Source organism: Armigeres subalbatus, chromosome 2, assembly GCF_024139115.2.
Source record: "Armigeres subalbatus isolate Guangzhou_Male chromosome 2, GZ_Asu_2, whole genome shotgun sequence".
Taxonomy (NCBI): Eukaryota; Metazoa; Arthropoda; class Insecta; order Diptera; family Culicidae; genus Armigeres; species Armigeres subalbatus.
In genome coordinates, this window is record NC_085140.1 from 371,037,001 (window position 1) to 371,058,136 (window position 21,136).

The window sequence follows — 21,136 nt, forward strand, 5'->3', positions numbered from 1 at the left end:
ATGATCATTTTTTTAGGTGTTCTAATGTGGGAGGTGTTCACGTGCGGAAAGATGCCCTACGGTCGCCTAAAGAATACGGAAGTGGTGGAACGCGTTCAGCGAGGAATTATTCTAGAAAAACCCAAAGCATGTGCAAAGGAAATTTACGACGTAAGTACCCAATTAGGAAAAATATTGAAATAGATGAACGTAAAACAGTTTCTTGAAGAATATCTCCAGGAACAGTTTTTGATTTAGCAGCTTTGCATGAAAATTATTTAGTTTTTTTAGTGGAATGTTTTCACTGTCATAAGACGAGTTTAGCACAATTCCATTTAATTCCACCAATTCGTATTACTTTTACATATACGTGTTTCGACCTCAACTGTAAGGTCGTCTTTAGTGTCTCGTACTTGACTCTACGGAAGTCAAATTAATCATGTGAAAAATCGACAAAATTGTTATTTGGACTTTTTATTCACAAACACTCTCGATGATTTCTGTGTAAATGAGTCTCTATCGCCTTTATGGAAAAATGAAGCATTCCACACATCAATTGAATATTCTGTATTTGTACATCGGAACAATGATCCTTACGGCTATGATTTTCCATAGGTTTTTGAAGGTATTTCCGATGAAATTCGTTTCAAAGAAATTCCTAGTATTTCAGATGGAGTTCCTAAGAAAAACAGGATACTGCCTTAAGGGGAGGTCCTGTTAAATTCAACACAAATTTGGATTTTGTATTTTTTTAAATATCTGATTTTTTTTCGCAAAATGTCAAGTCATAATCTTAATATTATTTCAATGGTGAAATCGCTTCTGCAAAATGCACGTAGGTACTTTGTTCACGATGCAGTTTGAGGCATATTACCTGCAGAATGGAAAGAAATAACAAAATCGAAAGAATATGTAAGAAGTAGAGAAAAATTTAGGAGAGAATCATTCACCTCCAAATCCTTTTAATATATTTAGTCTGTCGTGTATAAATACTTGACTACAAATATTTCATTCTTGAAAGGGTTGCGGACAAAAACACGAAGGAACAAAAAATTACGCATTTTTCAATATTTAAAAAAATGTGGACTTTTCGAATTTTATTTTAATCTACTCTTACTCATAATTTAAGAATATTAATATTGACCAATATCAAAAACTTTTCCAATCCTGAATAATTGAAATTAACAAAAAAAAAAAATAGCCGAACAACCGCGTCTAAGGCCGGTTTTGGGCATTAGAGGTTTGAAAAAAATATTTTTACGAAAAAATGTCAAAAGACAAATGCGAAAAGAGCAATAGGGTGGGATTATTGATTACCTGTGTCAAATCCCTTTTATATGAATATAAGTGGGTAAAAATCTGCGGATAAGAATAAGGGGCCGTACACTAATTACGTAAGCAATTTTTCTGGGTTTTTCAACCCCCTCCCCCTGTAGGGTTTTTCCCATACAAATCAATTTTTATTTGTGAAAATCGCCGAAACCCCCTTCCCCCATAAGTGCTTACGTGATTAGTGTACGACCCCTAACAAGAATCTCAACAAGGGAAGAACATTAATAAAATGTAACTTAAATACGGTTGGCGTACGAGAATGAATGTCAAATCTAATCAATTCATAGTCCTTTTTGATCGAAATTGATTTAAATGACGCTTAAAGTAGCCTCACACCTCGAGAATCTTGCCTAATTATATTGTTCCTATGTGGTTCCCAGAAAGACTTATGGGACTCATGCAATTTCTTCGCGAAAAGTAAAAGAAAAATCCTGGTTAATTTATAGCCTGGTTTACTGCTCGGACTTTCGGAGATTTCCGCCGATATGTATTTTAAATCTGGCTTCTTCTTCTTCTTCTTCAATGTCTCTACATTCCAACTAGAATTTGGCCTACTTTAGTAATTTTCGTACAGTGCTGAAATTGAAGTCGATTATTCAGCTGAAGTAAGCAAAATGATCTACCATTGTTTCAGCTCTATGCACGTAACGGTTCTTTCAACTCGTGCTCTTGAAAAAATACTGGAAAAAGTACGTGGTTTCTAAGATGGTCGATTTCTGGCTATATGGGTATGTTGTATAATCAAATAATATGATCGATTTTGTTCAGTTGATTTATACATTATTTTTCCACGTCGTCGTTTTTTTAAAGTGGATGATTTTGAAATATTCAGAAAGACTTTGAATGAGTTATTGATGTTTCGAAAAGAATCAAATGATTGGAAAATATAAGGTAAAGCAGATTTGAAAAAAAATATAAAATTACCTGCATCGGGAGATTCTAAAAGAATAATCGAAAATTAACTTAATCTGAAATTAGAATGTCTGTCTCTGCAATTCATTCAACTGATGTTGAGGTGTGACTTGATTCTCAAGAAATACCTACTTGCCTATCAAATTACCAATTCCGTTCCGTCACTGATGAAATTGGCCGAATTTTAATGAAAAAAAAAACGTTTAAATACGCTTTTAGTGGAATGCCTTCAACTGTCTAAGACGAGTTTAGTACTTTCCGTTTAATTCCACTACGTTTTGTTATCTTTACAGATACGTATTTCGACCTCAACTGTGAGACCGTCTCCAGTGTCTCGTACTTGACTCGACTTTTTTAATGCCTCCGGAATAAGCAAAGAAAAAATCATTGAAATGAAGCTGTATGAAAAAATCTCCCGGAGAAGCACCTATTGTCATTTACTGTTAAAAACCTTAAGAAATGTCGAAAATGAAAATATAAACAGCAACACCAATAACATAACATTTCACATTTTTTAATGGGTTCCGTCCACTTTCTTTGTTGAGAGATGGGTCAGCCGAGGGCTGCAAATCTCTATAAAAAAGACACACAAAAACACTCTCTATGTATTTGATTCAAGATTTCTGCCTAAACTATTGAATTTGTTTGAATAATATGTTGAAGCTCCTTGGAAGAATCATTGAAAAACGGGACAAATTAGGGATTTTTTAGATTACGACGGGACCCCACAATAAAGGCTAAAAACCGAGACTGTCACGTTAAATATGGTACGTTTGGTCAGCTATGCTTTAAGTGTTGTTTATAAAACCAATGTTGACGTTTAATGTGTGTTGGACAAAATAAATGCAGGGCTGGTAGCGAGTCACTTTTTAGTAACTTGGTTACTATTTTCAGCCTAGTCACTAAAAAGTCACTATTTGCATTCAAAAGTCACTAAAATCACTATTTTTCAGAAACACGCATTTTCGCGCCGTCGATTGTAAGAAAAGTTCAAAATTAAATTCTTTTTTACCTACTATTATTATCAAATGTAAACCTGGTAGCAAAATATTAAATCTGAGAAATTGCACCAAAAAAGCTCCAAATATATTGTGGAAATCACCAGGTTACTTACTGAATAAAGGTTGTTAAAATACGTAGTGCTGAGTTCAAAATTGAGGAGTACTGAGAACAATGCGTAAATACCCTAAGGTAGCTAAGATAAAGAAAATAGGTTTAGCTGCATCGCATGACAACACCGTTTTCGAGCGAGCTCTCCTTAAGTAAGGGAGAATAGGGTGTCGATAACGGAAAGTAAATTAAAATCGTTTTTTTGTACTAATAGTCTCGAAAACAAAAACAAGATATGTCAGAAGTAATTCTGCACTGAGAAAAACTGGACGTAAGAATTTCAATCAAACGCCTCATGGAAGTTCGTCACAAAGAAATCTCCTTACGAAAAATGATTTCAATTAAAATCAGGATCGAGAGGCTTGCATGCAGCCCACATAGCGAAGCTTATGCATACGCACATAACATATAGGCATTTTTACCTTGGAATGTGATTCTTCAATGATGTATCATGTGAACATGTCATCAGTCTAAAACCTAAAGAATTCAAGATAATTATAGTGATAATACAACAAAGCCGCAAATTAGCCATCTTGGAAAGTGCTTTTTCAAGTATTTTTTTAAGAGCACGAGCTGAAAAACCATTACGCACCAAATGGGGGTACAATGGTAGAATCATTTCCTTATTTATGGTGAACAATCGATTTAAATTTCAGCACTGTACGAGAATCATTTAGCAAGATTTGGACTTTTGGATATGGGAATAAAAAAACATGTAGTGAATTTTAAATTCACCACGGGACTCATTGTATAATCTCCTTAAAACATATTTTTACGTAAAAAAATTGTTCTGGTTTCACCGTAATATTATTTCACGCTGTGGAACAATATGGTTGGAACTAAGGTAGGGTAACGGGATGTAATGTTAGGCCTGAATGCGACGTTGGCTCATCACGCAAATTAATCATTAATTCAGCAATAATACATAGTTTTGTACGTTTTGTAGATATTTATTAATGCTTCTTTGAAAAAGTGTGTCGACTTTATTTATATTACGCAAGATTCATGCACTTCTTCAACTGATAAACGCAATAAATCTGCATGAAAATTGCTTTGACTCGGTTTGTTAGCAACCACTTAAGTAGGCAGGCAGTGCAAGAGATTTTTCTTTTGCCCAATAAAGTAGTTTTTGGAATGGACTTACCTATTTTCGCACATTAGATGAACGGATAACAATCACACTATTTTAGCATTCATGTTAAATTCACTATTTTCATTAGTATAGTGACACAATTAACCAAAACACACACAATGAGCAATATTAGAACACTCGTAGCCAAAACTCGGCAGACGATTTTCACTTGAAGCAGTACATTATAATAACCTACCTTACGGCTTATACAAACGATTTACAGTGAATAATGCACTAGCATTTCACGGGTCGAAAAAGCATCCAACACCAACACCTACATAAGGAAAATTGGCCGAATATAAATTGCATTTCGCACGAAACTTTTGATGGATTAAATGATAGATTTTGAACCATTATTGTTGTTTTTGAATACTTAGCGTAATAACCAAAAGTAAGAAAGCCGTTTGGTGGCATAATTTCGGTATGATATTCAATATATGAATATTTAAATCAATAAATGTGCTCAACCACAGCATAATAGGCTAAGGTTTGAGCCATATACCCTATAGCAAAATTTATGTTATATCTGAATTCTGATCAAATTTTTAGTAAAATCGGTTCACGGGCAACCAAAGTTGACCGTTTTGTATGAAAGCGGAAAATGGGCACTTCATTTTGCTTACCACTATATGTACTTAAATTATTAGGCCGCTAGAAAAATCGTATTTTTTCTGTAAGTTCAAATAATTTTCTGTCTAGGAATTATTTAGATCATTTTTTTGCTTTTTTCACCGAAGATCCGAGCTAATTTTTCAACGTGCCAAAACAAATGCTCACACGTTTAACTACATAGAATAGAAATTAGCGAAAGCACAATCCAAAACATCGTTTTTGCACTCTTTCGCACTTTCCTGCAGCATATTTTGGTGGGACAATATGTTTTGAACGGGAGTAGAACACGGTTTGCTATAAATATAATTCTGCCATTTTCATATATACAAGTTGCAGTTTTACGAAAACTTTGTGCCTATGTTAAACATTATCATCAAAGAACTTGCAGAGCTTGCTTGAAAATCGTTGTTGAAATTATAAGCTACGCCACTGGTAGCCAGAAAATTGGTCCGGGAGGGGGGGGTTGTGGTTTTCTGAACATTTTTTTAATTCGAGAATGTTCGAAAAAAAATGTTGTCTCTGGTTTATGTCCAAAGCCACCCCCGTGGCTACGCCACTGATAAGCACGAATGCCTTCTTGGTACTTATGAGAGTATCCCTAATTCGGTTGCCTCTTGCTAAGCTCCCTCCATCATCTCACTAGTTACGGTGATGATGGGTACTGTAATTTTTGTCTTTTCTGGATTTCTGATAGTATTCTAGATAAGGATTTCAAAAGAAAAACATGATATCACTAGTCTCCAAGCTACTACGAGTTACACAGTGACAATGCTAATGCAACTCAGCTCTCTATGTATATAAAAGTCACTATTTGGTCACTTTTTCTACATCTGAAAGTCACTATTTGGCACTTTTTTCGTCATCGTTGGTCACTAAGTCACTATTTTGAACGGCATTTATCGCTACCAGCCCTGTAAATGTATTAAAGTGTAAAGATTTGCTGAAGCAAACCCGCAAAGCGAACTACCCGAAATCCACCTGGAATAAAAGCCAAGTCCAACTCAGCCCCAAGGATCGCTTTTGCAACGCCGGCAAATAAATACAGTCCACATCGGAGGTGCAGGACCAGCCCCCAAACACCCTTATTGCACTCATTTGGGTGCTATAATGAAAAACTATCATCAGAACAGTAGTTTCATGACTACATTTTCCTAGATTAGCTTGGGTAAATGTTCAAATAATGTTTTCTCTGTTGTCGAGCTATGCAATGATATTTTAGTTACGCATATGGTATATTTTTACCATAATCATGGGTAGGACACTGCTTCGACTGTCCTGCCCAGGTATTTTCATGCGTAGGACATGTCCTACTTGTCGCACTCACTCCCGGTGCCACTGCACTTATGGTATACCAGCCTAAATATCTGTTATCCACGGCATACAAAAAACAAGGCAGGCTCATCACGTATGTAAACATTCAGTTTGAATGTAAACATGTGACGTCACTGCTATCTTTGCACAAGCTGGACCGAGACGATGCTATACGGTCGCAGCATGCTTACTTTTGTACTCCAACATGTGGCGATAAAATATGCGTCACATATTATTATTTATTCAGACTAAGGTCGAAGTGGCCTGTGCGGTATATAAGAGTCTTCTCCATTCGACTCGGTCCATGTCTACACGTCTTCAACCACGCAGTCTACGGAGGGTCCGCAAGTCATCTTCCACCTGATCGACCCACCTTGCCCGCTGCGCACCTCGCCTTCTTGTGCCCGTCGGATCGTTGTCGAGATCCAATTTCACCGGGTTACTGTCCGACATTCTGGCTATGTGCCCGGCCCACCGCAGTCATCCAATTTTTGCAGTGTGAACGATGGATGGTTCTCCCAGCAGCCCATGTAGCTCGTGATTCATTCGCCTCCTCCACGTACCGTCCGCCATCTGCACCCCACCATAGATGGTACGCAGCACTTTCCTTTCGAAAACTCCAAGTGCGCGTTGGTCTTCCACGAGCATCGTCCAGGTCTCGTGTCCGTAGAGGACTACCGGTCTAATGAGCGTTTTGTAGATTGTCAGTTTGGTACGGCGGCGAACTCTATTCGATCGGAGCGTCTTGCGGAGTCCAAAGTACGTACGATTTCCAGCCACTATGCGTCTCCGAATTACTCTGCTGGTGTCATTTTCGGCAGTCACCAGTGAGCCCAAGTACACAAATTCTTTTACCACCTCGATTTCGTCACCACCGATGCAAACTCGCGGTGGGTGGCTCACATTGTCTTCTCTTGAACCTCTTCCTATCATATACTTCGTCTTCGACTTGTTGATGACTAGTCCGATCCGCTTAGCTGCCCTCTTCAGTCTGATGTAGGCTTCCTCCATCTTCTCAAAGTTACGTGCCATAATATCTATGTCGTCGGCGAAGCCAAATAGCTGGACGTACTTATTGAAAATTGTACCATTCGTGTTAATCCCTGCTCTTCGTATTACCCTTCCAAAGCGATGTTGAATAGCAGACACGAAAGACCATCGCCTTGCCGTAACCCTCTGCGGGTTTCAAAGGGACTCGAGAATACCCCTGAAACTCGAACTACGCACATCATCCGATCCATCCTTTGATCAACCGTGTCAGTTTATCCGGAAAACCGTGTTCGTGCATTAGCTGCCATAGCTGGTCCCGATCGATTGTATCATATGCGGCTTTGAAGTCGATGAATAGATGATGTGTGGGCACGTTGTATTCGCGGCATTTCTGCAGTACTTGTCGAATGGCGAACACCTGGTCCGTGGTGGAGCGTTCGCCCATAAAACCCGCCTGATACTGCCCCACGAACTCCCTTGCAGTTGGTGCTAGTCGACGGTATAAAATTTGGGAGAGTACCTTGTAGGCGGCGTTCAGCAATGTGATTGCGCAGTAGTTGCTACAATCCAATTTATCGCCCTTTTGTAGATGGGACACACGACATCTTCCATCCACTCCTGCGGCAAAACTTCCTCCTCCCAAATCTTGGTAATCACCCAGTGCAGCGCTCTAGCCAGTGCCTCACCACCGTGTCACAAAATAGCTCTCCTGGTAGTTGGTCAACCCCAGGGGCTTTGTTGTTCTTCAGCCGTCCAATCTCCTCCTGGATTTCCTGGAGATCCGGAGCCGGTAAAATTATGTCCTGCGCGCGTTCTCCCAGGTCCATCATCATACCGCCATCTTCGTCTGCCACATCGCCATTCAGGTGTTCTTCGTAGTGCTGCCGCCACCTTTGGATCATCTCACGCTCGTTCGTAAGAAGGTTCCCGTTTATATCCTTACACATGCGTCACATTCCAAGTCTCATTTTTCTAACGAGCCTACACACTTAAATTTTTCCACCGATCTCGGCTGTGCAAATCTCGGTTTAAGTTCGTTTGCTGGAATATCGGCTGAATGTACGTATGTTTACGGTGGCTCCTTTGAGTGCCGTAGTAAACAAACTAATTTTTCAGCTGAGATATCAGCAGTAAGTCACGAACCGAGCGCTCGGCTGTGCGAATCTCGGCAAAAGAATCAAAATATGCCGAGCTGAACTGAGTGTGTACCTTGTTTTCTGTATACCGTGCTGTTATCTGTGGGTTTAGCTATCGGATCCGAAATTCACATCAAAGTCACCCTTGATATCACTCTACCAATAACGGCATTTAGATGGCTGTAGAAGTTCTCTTTGTCTTGCAGATTGGCAGCATCGGTTAGTGTATAACCAAAGACTAATTGTATAACATTGAATTGGATTATAGTAACGTGTTCTAAATCTGGCAACGATCCTCCTGTCTAGCGTACTAAATTCGTGGGTTCAAACCCCACCGAAGGAAGTGGTTACTCTCTAATAAATTTTTCAAACTAAATCTTTCACATGTTGTGCGATTGCACAAATCGAGCTTCAAACATTTTTATTGATTATAAAATTGTTTTGTGAACGTCATGTAAATAATGACCAGGTTTCAACGAGAATTGGCTTTTCCCGTCAAAAATTGTTTCTCGGTTCATTGTCTCAGCCGAAGAATCGGCTTATTTAAGAACCCATATTTTGTGAAGCATCAAACTATTTTTTAAATAGAAAACAAAAACCGAAAAAGTGCTGCACGTGTGAACCGGCCTGAAAAATTCACCCGATGTTCGTTCAAAATCGGCAAATCCTAAAAAACAGCTTTTTTTCGATTTTTGTTTTTAAGTAACCTCCAAGTATAGGTGTCAAAAAATATAAGTTCTTTGGGAAAGTTAACTTTAAATATGCCAAAGAATCGATCGAGCGAATAAAAATGTTTGACGGGAAAGGTCAATTATTGCTTATGTCGATCATGTTGGACCAACAATTTGTTTATTCTACTAATTCAGAATAACAGTTCCCATATGAACTTGTTTGGAAGGTACGGTGTTTGAAAATATTCTAACATTTTCTACTTCTTTGGTTACAGGTGATGAAAAAGTGTTGGTCCCACGGCCCCGAGGACAGACCTGGCTTCCGGATACTCAAGGATCAGTTGGCAGCCGTTGCTCAAGGTCTCACCGATTAAGCCAATCTCTTGCTGCAATGCAGTTCTGCAATCTTCAACCACAAATACATAGACCCACAGCCACACCCACATACACACAAATACGTCGTATATAATATACACATATGGAACAAGAATGAAAAAAATACCAATTTTATCCTAGAGTCAGTAGGGAATTCTGTTGTCTTTTCAAAGCATCTCTATACGTCGTGCATCCTACTGCTGAACGATATTCGATAGTGAGTTTGTCCATTTCTTTATTATTATGAAGACCGATATCGTGCGCTTACACAAAAACAAAGCGTGAACTTGACCATATCTTTGAGATAGCGAAGAAATGCGGTTTCCTACCGCTACCACCACCACCCAGTACATAAACCGATAGCCAAAACTGAATGCAGTTCCCAACAACTGAGAAAAGTCGAAACAGACGTGAGCAAAAAATTTAAACACTCCAGTTAATAGACTTTACTAGTAGATATTACATAACTTCAAGTGTTATACAAAACTGTTTATTACAGTAATTCTAACTTTCAGTATGAAGTCCTTTTCGGTGCTGATATCGTTTAAAATTGAAGGGACTTAATCATTCCTTTGCAACTCGAACTTCTCATATTTTTCAAAATTCCTATAGTTTTCGTTACACATTCATTGACTGATGCACACAACAAAACCGTTCACACAAAATAGGAAGCGTTATCGTGGAGCCAGTTACTAATACACACACTAAATGCAAATGTTAATCAAAATCAAAATAGGTTTTCCCCCCCAATTTGCCAACTGATAGTGTTATTGGAGCAAGTTGGTTAGCGAAAAGGAACATGAATAAGCAAAAAAGATACAATAATTTTTGTGACTATTATTGATTAGGAGAAAAGAGTTTTGGATAACCGATGAGTGATGAGTCATCTGGTCCACGGAATGAGCTAAGGAACACGGATAATAGATTTTTTGTCTTTTCCAGTCCTCAATTGGGGTTTTAGCAAACGCTCAATGACTAGAACTTTTTTATTTTGTATTAACACCCGATAGTCTAGGTCTTTTGGAAAGCAAGGAAACTCATTTTGGTTTAATTTAAACATTATTGTAATGCTTCAATAAATTTTATTCTTTTTATGTACGGTGAATTTCATTCAAACCCCAAATTTCTAGGTATGTTGGTTGACGATAGAATGTAAAGGTTACAGCATTTTTAAATCGTTAATTGTGGATGGTTTTCAACATTGTTTTCTAAGAAACATAATTACATTCAGTATCTGTGGACCATGGCACGTTAATGAGTAACTTTCTTATCATTGTTATCTACAAATCTTTCCAATAACATTTTATTAATATAAATTAGGGTAATCGGTTTAGAAATACCCTACTCAATATTGTGCTTGTTTAGATCAGAATCTTCAAATCGTCCAAGCTTTGGTGGTTCAATATGAACGAGCAAAATGAATTTTGTTCTCAAAGTTCGTCAATGAGAGTAGAAAAAAGCAGAGCTATGTTTATATTACGAATTGGTATTTACTTTCTAGGAAACCTTGATTTTCTGGTGTTAAAATGCATTATCTCTCAGTTTTTGAGCAAACATTTAGTAGAAAACGGTAGTTTGTAAGGGAGACGTCATAACGTGACGAGAAGCAGAAGCAAGAAAGCATAAGTGATATTTAATATCTTTAGTTTACTTTTAAGAGATGTTTATTTAACTGTACCGTGTTTGTGTCTACTCGGAATCGAATGCATTATTTTAGACGATCCTAGTGTTTTCTTTACCAGATTTTCCTTCGTTCTGTCTCCCATCACTAAAGCCATTTATTCTGAATAAATTGAGTGAGCTTATCATTTTTTGTGTATGCATAGTTCAAGTACATTTCTCGTAAAAGTTTTTTTTTGTTTAAATGTAGATCATCATTTGATTATTCATTTCTTCCAGTTAGCAACAAACAAAACAATAACTAGACCACGGGTCACATGAAAGCAAACGTATTCGCATGATTACATGTTTCATGTGCACGAGATAGTTAGCATTATTTAACGAATTTCAATAATGCTTGTATTCGAAAAAAAAACACAAATATGCAAGAGAAATCAAGAAATGCCATTTTTACAATACTTGAGTATAGGACTTTAATGTTTAAAACTAAACAAAGCAAATTATAGCAGAAAGAGAAAATCACACAAACAAGCATATAAACCTATTAAAACATAAGCGTAGAATTGTACGGATTTAAAATCGAGTCAATATTCGTAGGATTTGAAGCAACCGATAGTTCCAGTGAGAGACTATCCCGATACAGAAGAGCAACATGCTATTGAATCAAAAGAAGGTAAAAACCATTATACCTAAAACAGAGTACTCATGATGAATTGTCGAATACCACATTTTTCGAATCATATTATACATCGTTTTTACGTAAAAGAAAAGCAAGTCTACTGCTGTATGGATTTCTCATCATTGAGATAAAAAAGGAAATCAAATTGAAACCGTTAGAGTAATATATCTTAACCCGAGCATGGTGGTACGATGCGTGCCAGGCGTTTCTCGCCTGGTATGTATAAACAGAAAACAGGATTGTAACAGCAACAAAATGAAAAACAACAGCAACAAACAATATGGATGGATGTCTTTTATTCGCAATCACAACTAAACCAATACGAATGAAACAAAATCGAATGAAGATTATATCTTGTATGAAAAATAGTTACAACTTGAGTGTAAAACGATGTCGATAGAGATGTGAAAGAAAGCCGATTATTATTATTTATGCGGTATATAAGAGTCTTCTCCATTCGGTTCGGTCCATGGCTACACGTCGCCAACTACGCAGTCTACGGAGGATCCGCAAGTCAGCTTCCACCTGATCGATCCACCTTGCCCACTGCGCACCTGCGCACCTGTCATCTTGTTCCCGTCGGATCGTTGTCGAGAACCATTTTCACCGGGTTACTGACCGACATTCTGGCTACGTGCCCGGCCCACCGCAGTCGTCCGATTTTCGCAACTCGTGGTTCATTCGCCTCCTCCACGTACCGTCCGCCATCTGCACCTTACCATAGATGGTACGCAGCACTTTCCTTTCGAAAACTCCAAGTGCGCGTTGGTCTTCCACGAGCATCGTTCAGGTCTCGTGTCCGTAGAGGACCACCGGTCTAATGAGCGTTTTGTAGATTGTTAGTTTGGTACGGCGGCGAACTCTATTCGATCGAAACGTCTTGCGGAATCCAAAGTACGTACGATTTCCAGCCACTATGCGTCTCCGAATTTTTCTGCTGGAATCATTTTCGGCAGTCACCAGTGAGCCCAAGTACGCAAATTCTTCTACCACCTCGATTTCTTCACCACCGATAAAACTTGGAATGACTGCACCGTCAGTTTGTGGTCGAATTTAGAGACGAAGTGTCGCACCGCTATTCAACAGCGGATTCCATTTAGCCGTTTTCGGTTGGAATACTACAAGTGGCTCACATTGTATTCTCTTGAACCCCCTGATTTTTCACATTTGTCATCTTTTCTACAGTTGTCAAACCAGCAGAAATATAAGTTTTTGCTGAATATTGTAACTTGCTATCTCTTATAAAACAAAAGTTATTCAAATATTATGATTTTTCATAGGTTTACAAATTTTTAACACAGCATTTGAGAAGACTCTTGTCGACAAAAGTTTTCAATGTCAGTATGAAAATGAAATAAGCGATTTTCAGCATATCGTGAAGAAATTTGCGACTTTTTGCAATTAAGGGAGTAATCACAGGTGGAATACCTCTAAAAATATGTATAATTCAAAGATAACTTTTATTGTATGTGAGATGGAATGTTACAACGTTCAGCAAAAACATGTAGTTTTGCTTGTTTAACAACTTTGTAGAAGAAACGGAAAATGGGAAAAATCATTGGAAAGAGTTAGAATGTAAAATAAGATTTTAATGGGGTTTTTACATAAAACGACTTAAGTTTGTTATATATAAGAGATAGAAACTCGGGATGTTCAGCAAAGTTGCTCGTATTAACATTTACTACAACTTTGCGGAAGACACTACGTGGCTATCTCATTCTGGTGGAAACATAATTTTCTCGACTCACTTTTAGGGGGATTAATCATCAAACTGTTTTTATCGAAAGATGCGCTCCTAAATATCTTGAAACTTCTGTGAACAAACCCTATATCCAAAATCAACACTTTTCGAGTTTTTGAATTTCGATCGTGAAAATGACGAAATAAAACACTGTGTGCTGTAACCCTCGGCGCGTTTCGAAGGGACTGGAGAATGCCCCTGAAACTCGAGCTACGCACATCACCCGATCCATCGTCGCTTTGATCAACCGTGTCAGTTTATACGGAAATCCGTGTTCGTGCTTTAGCTGCCATAGCTGGTCCCGATCGATTGTATCATATGCGGCTTTGAAGTCGTTGAATAGATGATGCGTGGGCACGTTGTATTCGCGGCATTTATGCATTTTATTCGCGGCATAAGGCGAATGGCGATAACCTGGTCCGTGGTGGAGCGATCGCCCATAAAACCCGCCTGGTACAGCGGTTGCGGTGCTACCAATGGCGGATCGAATATCTCTCCAGCCATCTTCAAGAGACGCTGCGCCTAGTTTATTTATTTATTTATTTATAGTCGTCAATCATAATTGTAGACCTATTTACATTTGTATTCTTAACTATTCTAAATAACATTAAATAATGTTGATACTGTTTAAACTTATTGTAAAGTGTCATTAGCTTATAATACGAGAGAAGATCTATTTCAGCTGTGTTTTGGACATCGATAAGTCAATAGTGTCACAATGTTTATTATAAGTGATCATCATTTGATTCATTGGGCCATATTTTGCATAGTTTGTTCGATGATAATTTACGGAGAATATTTGACGTAAAGATCGTAATGGAACATAAAAATTAAGTTTTGATAATAGCTCCGTTGAGTCAATTCTGTTTGAAACTATATTGTTTATAAAAGTTACCATTGCTAAATCTCGAGCAATTCAAGTGAATGGATATTGATGAGCTTACAACGAGCTACATATGGTGGCAATGGAAATTCGGTCCACCCTAACTTTCGTAGTGCATATAATAAAAATTGTTTTTGAACTGACTCAATTCTGTTGGCATGAATAGCTGAAAATGGGGACCAAACTATGCTGCAATATTCTAAGATTGGCCTTACATAAGCTGTATATAGTGTTTTTATTGTGTATGGGTCCTGAAAATTGTAACAGAATCGTTTTATAAAACCTAACATGTTGTTGGATTTGCTTACAATTAAGTTATAATGATCGATGAAAGTGAGTTTTGAATCCAATATTACTCCCAAATCTCTTACTCTATTGCTTCTTACTACGTTCTGATCATCAAAACTAATATTTGCGCTGAGTATGTTTCTTTTTCTGCTGAAGGTTATTAAGTTGCATTTTTTTATATTCAACTGTAGAAGACTTTTTTTACGCCATGTATGGAATACCAATATTTCATCTTTGAATGTATCGATATCCTCGACAGTTTTGATTTTTAGGAAAAGTTTCATGTCATCTGCATATTAAGACATTCAATTTATGAAGCACAAGAGGGAGGTCATTTACAAATAAAATAAAAAGTAATGGACCTAAATGAGATCCTTGAGGAACTCCAGAAGAGGCTTGTATTGGGGTTGATAATTTTCCTTTGTATCTTACAATTTGAACACGACTTGTTAGATACGATTCAAGCCAATGAAGAAGTTTTGGTTGAATTCCCATCTTCTGCAGTTTGAACAAAAGCATGGGTAAATCAACGCGATCAAAAGCTTTGCTAAAATCTGTGTACAAGGCTTCTACATGGTGACCACTATCCATTGCATCCAAAGAATAATTAACGAATTTTGTTAGATTTGTGGCTGTCGAACGACCTTTAAAAAAACCGTGTTGCTTAGATGTGATTCGATTTTTAATTTGAACAAATATTTTTTCATTAACAATTGCTTCGAACAATTGTACAAACGATAGTTACAAACATTGGATTTTATACCGGATTTAAAAATTGGAACTAAAAATGATTTTTTCCATATTAACGGAAAACGTCCTGATTCCAGTGACATGTTGAAAATCCAGAATAATGGAGCAGTAAGTTCAATTGCTAGAGTCTTAATAAACACTGGAAGTATTCCATCGGGTCCGGAGCTCTTAGACCCATCTAGATGTTTCAGGGCATCACGAATTTCGTGTACATTCAGATGGTTGACGCAAACGTCATTTGAAAACTCAGGATAAAAATCGAAAAAGTCGCGATCTCGATCATCTTCTGAGTGGGTAGTGTATACAAATTACATATTTCCTCTGGACTATTACCTGTTCTACCATCTAAATAAAGTTTCGATGGAAAATTGGCTGATTTTAATTTAGTGTTCACATAGCTGAAAAAATGTTTTGGACTAGTCTTGATTTCACGTTCAGTTTTTAAATTATATTCATTGTATGCGATATTTATAGCACAGTTCAGTTGATCACAAATATTAAGATACTCCTCTAAATAATGTTGAAGATTATGCTTCTTGTAGTTTTTATGTGCTTTCTGCTTGCGATTTTTAAGATTTCTAATATCTCTTGTAAACCAAATTGGATTTTTCGATACAGCATGACTTCTCCGTCTTTTAACCGGCACTTCTTCCATTATTATATTCTTCAATACTTCATTTCGCCAAAGAGGAGCTAGTGATTCATTTACACAAAAATCTTCATAACAGTTAGTCAGCAGTAGATCTAGATAACACTTTTGGATATTCTTCACATGATTGATTTGATTTAATCCTAAGTTAGCAATTTTATCGAATACAAAATGCAATAGCTCATTTTCCCCTATGACTGGAAGTAAAATGCTCTCATTGTCACAGTCCGGTACGAAATCTACATTTCTTTGGTTAAAATCACCATATATATTAGGGTGGTTCAAAAAATCGATTTTGCTCCACAGTGCTCATCTGATTCTTTACCATGTTCTGAGTGTCCTCTGAAAATTTTGGCTCATTTGGATTAAAACTGATTTAGCACAAGCCGTTTCAAGTTTGCATGCAAATTAGTATGGGGAAATTTATTTTTTCATTATACTGGTTATGACGCTTCCCCATCAAGTGCAGGTTAAAGGAAAACCTACATAGCTAAAAGGGATACTCAACAGCTTTCACCCAACGAAAACCGCATGTTGATTAATCGTTCCAATAATTAGTAATCGATTTTAAGACAGGTTGCAAATCTTTAGTCATGATCGTTGAACTTCTTTGAGGGCATCACTGAAACGTGCAGTGCAACATAGTAGCCTGAATTTGTGTGTGCTATCTTTCGCGCCACGAGCAGCAATGTTGCCTGTTGATGAGTTATGCAATTAGCTCCAGAAATCACGGTATAGATTAAATTCGATTACTAATTATTGGAACGATTAATTAAGACACGGTTTTCACTGAGTGAATGTTGTTGAGTATTCCTTTTACCTATGTAGGTTTTCTTTTAACATGCGGTTGATGGGGAAGCGTCATTAACAGTATAATGAAAAATAAACTTCCCATACTAATTTGCATGCACACTTGAAACGGCTTGTGCTAAATCAGTTTTAATCCAAATGAGCTCAAATTTTCAGAGGACACTCAGAACATGGTAAAGAATCAAATGAGCACTGTGGAGCAAAATCGAGTTTTTGAACCACCCTAATATGCACTTTTACTTCAGGAGGCAAGCCAGATAAAACATTCTCGGCGATACCAAAAAAATTATCATAAATATCTCTGCGAGCATTATTTGGAGGAATATAAACTGAAGCAAAAACATGAGTTTCACCTGAAATTTGTACCTTGGCCCACACTTGTTCAAAATCATTGAATTTATCCGTTTTAATTATTTCTGAATAATGAGGTGAACCGGTCAAGGGCCGAAAACCTCATTAATAAAGACAATAAAAAAAAAAAAAATCTGAATTAAAAATTGTGGATACTGCAACCAAAACACCTCCTCCTGATTTTTTTCCAGACCGTTCGTAGTCTCGGTCATCTCTGTAAACGTTGTAACTATTACCAAAAACTTCTTCATTTTGAACACTATCGTCCCAACTTGTTTCAGTCGCTAAAATCATTTTGAAAGGTGTACTTAAACCATTATTTTGGATTTCAGTCATTTTAGCAGCGCTTCTCATCCTATTGAAATTTTATACCGATATCTCCTGAATATACCGATATCTCCTGAATATTGCTATTTGTAGCACTGTTTTCATTTATTACATTATTAGTGTGATTTTCGCCATCGTCATTAATAATAATACAATCACATATAAAATTAGTCCTATATCTGCTTCATCTATGGAGTGCGACAGTTCCGGCAAAAACACTGGCAGGATCGGCGTCTTTCAGTTGCACTTGTTCGGTTTAAATATGTTGGCCGTTCATCAGTAGGGTAGGGGCTCAATACTTCACCTCTCTGAAAATTAATGTATGGCCCATGAGGTCCATACGATCCATTCGTTGATAGCGGTGGTCCCGAAAATTGAATTTTGGCTGCAGCTAATAACTCTCTGTCCAAAGGGAGGCTCGCTGTATTTGGCTATGTTGCTCTTCCGTTGAGAGTTTTGCGGGGAAAGAAGGTGCTTCGGACTATCATTCCGCAGGAGGCTGCGAAGGTTATGCATCGTTGGCCGTTATCATTCGATACAGTGTGCAGACTATCCGGTCCGATGACCGGTCTATACATTCCCTCTATTCCTACCTGTGCGTTCATGTCGCCCATGACGATTTTGACGTCCCGCAGTGGGCGTCCGTCATATGTCTGCTCCAGCTGTGCGTAGAACGCTTCTTTCTCGTCGTCGAGTCTCCCTTCTTGTGGGCAGTGCACGTTGATGATGCTATAGTTGAAGAAACGGCATTTTATCCTCAGCTTGCACATGCGTTGATTGGCTGCCACCCAATCACATGTTGGCGCATCTTATCCAGCACTATGAAGCCGGTTCCCAGCTCGTTGGTGGTGCCACAGCTTTGGTAGAAGGTAGCCGCTCGATGTCCGCTTTTCCACACTTTCTGTTCTGTCCAGCAAATCTCCTGCAGCGCCACGACGTCGAAGTTGCGGGGATGTAATTCATCGTAGATCCTCCTGTCGCAACCTACGAAACCTAGCGACTTGCAGTTCTATGTTCCAAACATCCAATCGTGATCCTTTCTTCGTCACCTAGGTCTTTGCCGATTATATCGAGTCGTATTATCTCTTATATTGGTCTTAATCATTGGTTTTCCAGGCGGCTGATTGGCCTGCGCAAACCTCCTGTCTCGTCGGAGGTCCGTCGTGTCTGGTCTTTTTTGTGTCCCACCTGACACCAGGACTTGGGCTTGTGCGCTTTGAGTGGCACACGGTCGCTTTGGTGGGGCCTACTTGCGGATACATGCAGCTTTTTATAGGAATTTAACAGGGCCCACTATCAAACCCCACCACATCCTAGGCAAGCCCCACAACTCGCAGATTGCCTAGGGAGGGATCGTCAAGCCCTTGAACATAGCCCCTGCTGCTCTCTGATTGTCCTACACTTTTTAACGGTCATTCGTTTTTGGGGGCGATCGCTCCTGTCAAATGAGCTAAGACACAACTCCGCTGGAATGTTAATACACATAGGTTGGCTGAGCTACGAAAACTTCTCGAGCCATTATGGGGGTGGAGGCTGATTTTTCATCATGCCGTCGTGGAGAGCAAATTTGAATTATTTTCCATGGAGTGACACCTCGGTTGGTCGGTGATTATAGACCAGTGTATAGGTTGACAGTTCACAGAGCTTTTTCACCAGGACTTCTCCGGCGAAGCTTCCGATAAAATTGTTTCGTCATTTTATTCGCATGTGGATGACGGTGGCGATTGATTTCATGCTGATTGCAAAGAATATCGCTGAAATATTCGGATCACAGCAATTTTAAACTAAAAATATGAAATTTAATTTCCCCTCATTGATTTTTCTTATAACACTTTGTAAACAAGCTATGTGAACTGTCAAAATAAGTGAGGCTAAGTTAGAGTTTGCATTGGTATTTTGTGTACCATGGGCCCCGATAATTTGAACGGTACCTCATTCAAATTAGCGGGGTTCATTTTCAATTTGAACTTCTGGTTACTTTATTGAGTAGCATGAGCATGAGCATGAGCATGATTGACCGCCCACGGTTGCTACTCCGTTATTTCCAGGTCAGCTGTAATTACACAGAGAACCAACAGATGAAGTTTGGGACTAACATCATCTTCAATGTGTAAGAACTGGTGACCCAAAAATAATCAATACCAGCGCCGGCCATGTCCGAATGCAGATTAATTGAACAATAAGTAGGAAAATGTTGACATGATACTCGCTTTGATAGAAGCCGACTAGTCATCTGCACTTCCACGAGAAATCACTGGGATGTTGGATATAAGGGTAGGGTTTGTTTTGGTAAATTGTATGCCGTGTATAGCGTGTAGTTTGATCAATTCAAAACAAAATCGAACGAACACTAATTATTTTAATTACCGACCGCACTAAGCAGAACAAAATTGTCGATGACTAGCCGATTCCTCTGCTAACCGCACAAAGCAGAACAATATTTTCGATGACCTGCCGATCATTCTGCTTACTGACGCGAACCGAATCTTCACTTTTTAATTAATTTACTCTCCCGCACAAAGCAAAACAACATTCCGATGATCGGGCGATCGTTCTGCTAACCGGCAAAAGCAGAACAAATTATGTCATGACCGGCCGATCGTTCTGCCTACTAAATAAATCACGACTGTACGTGACCTCTGAATGCTGAACATTTATCTTTCAAGCAACAAACAAACATGATCTACTTTTTTCACTCAATTCCGACAGAAAATTTGATACTCCTAAATAAACGTCTCTGAGGCATGTTTCCAAGTACAGCATTGCGATTAATAAAATTTATTCACATATCGAGCGCATAAGAAGATCAAAAGCTTCTGATTCTCGCGAACAATCTGCATATCATATGAAAACGCACTCTGATCTATTTTCTTACCAACCTAATAGGTACTAGCATTTCTACCACTCTTCAAAGAATTAGCTATGTCTAAAATGCATTTTCTACCAATAAAATGGAAAGCGAGGAAGATAGTTGTCAAAAGAGATATATTTGAAATAGGCTATGAGAAGGAAGATTTGAAGATAGTCAAATAGAAGGCAAGCAAAGGCCAGAATAAATATATATTGTGATCTAGGGCTGAAAGTCTCTCTGAAAGAACTTCCGTTGGTATTCAAACAGAACTCCATTCGGAATTCGGAAAAAAATCCGTTCAAAATTCGGACAGAATTTAATTCGAAGTTCGAATAGAAAAATCCATTCAAAATTTCATAAGAGCTCCGTTCGAAATTCAGACACAATTCCAATCGGAATTCGAACAGTATTGCATTCGAAATTCGAACAGAAATCTATTAGTGAAATGACCGGAACAGCAGCTGAGGTGGATATACAGTACCCCCCCGGTAATCCGACAAATGTATGGCCGGATTATCGGGGTTGCTCTCGCTAATCCGACAGTCAACCTCATGACGACGATGCGTTGACGTTTCTCCATGTTTACATTAGTGATTGAACTGATTTGGTAACTTTCGTACTATCGTG

General features: G+C 38.3%; 1 protein-coding gene across 6 annotated transcripts in view; it reads left to right on the top strand.

Moving 5' to 3' along the window:
- Positions 1 to 12,227, top strand: part of LOC134213073 (tyrosine-protein kinase Btk) — a 337,863-nt gene extending 325,636 nt beyond the window's left edge. For all 6 annotated transcript variants that reach the window (XM_062691623.1, XM_062691624.1, XM_062691627.1 and 3 more), the window contains 2 exons: positions 17 to 150; positions 9,461 to 12,227. In XM_062691623.1, coding sequence (XP_062547607.1) covers positions 17 to 150; positions 9,461 to 9,559 — 233 coding nt within the window. In that variant the 3' untranslated portion in view covers positions 9,560 to 12,227. The remainder of the gene's footprint in view (positions 1 to 16; positions 151 to 9,460) is intronic.
- Positions 12,228 to 21,136: the final 8,909 nt, after the last annotated feature.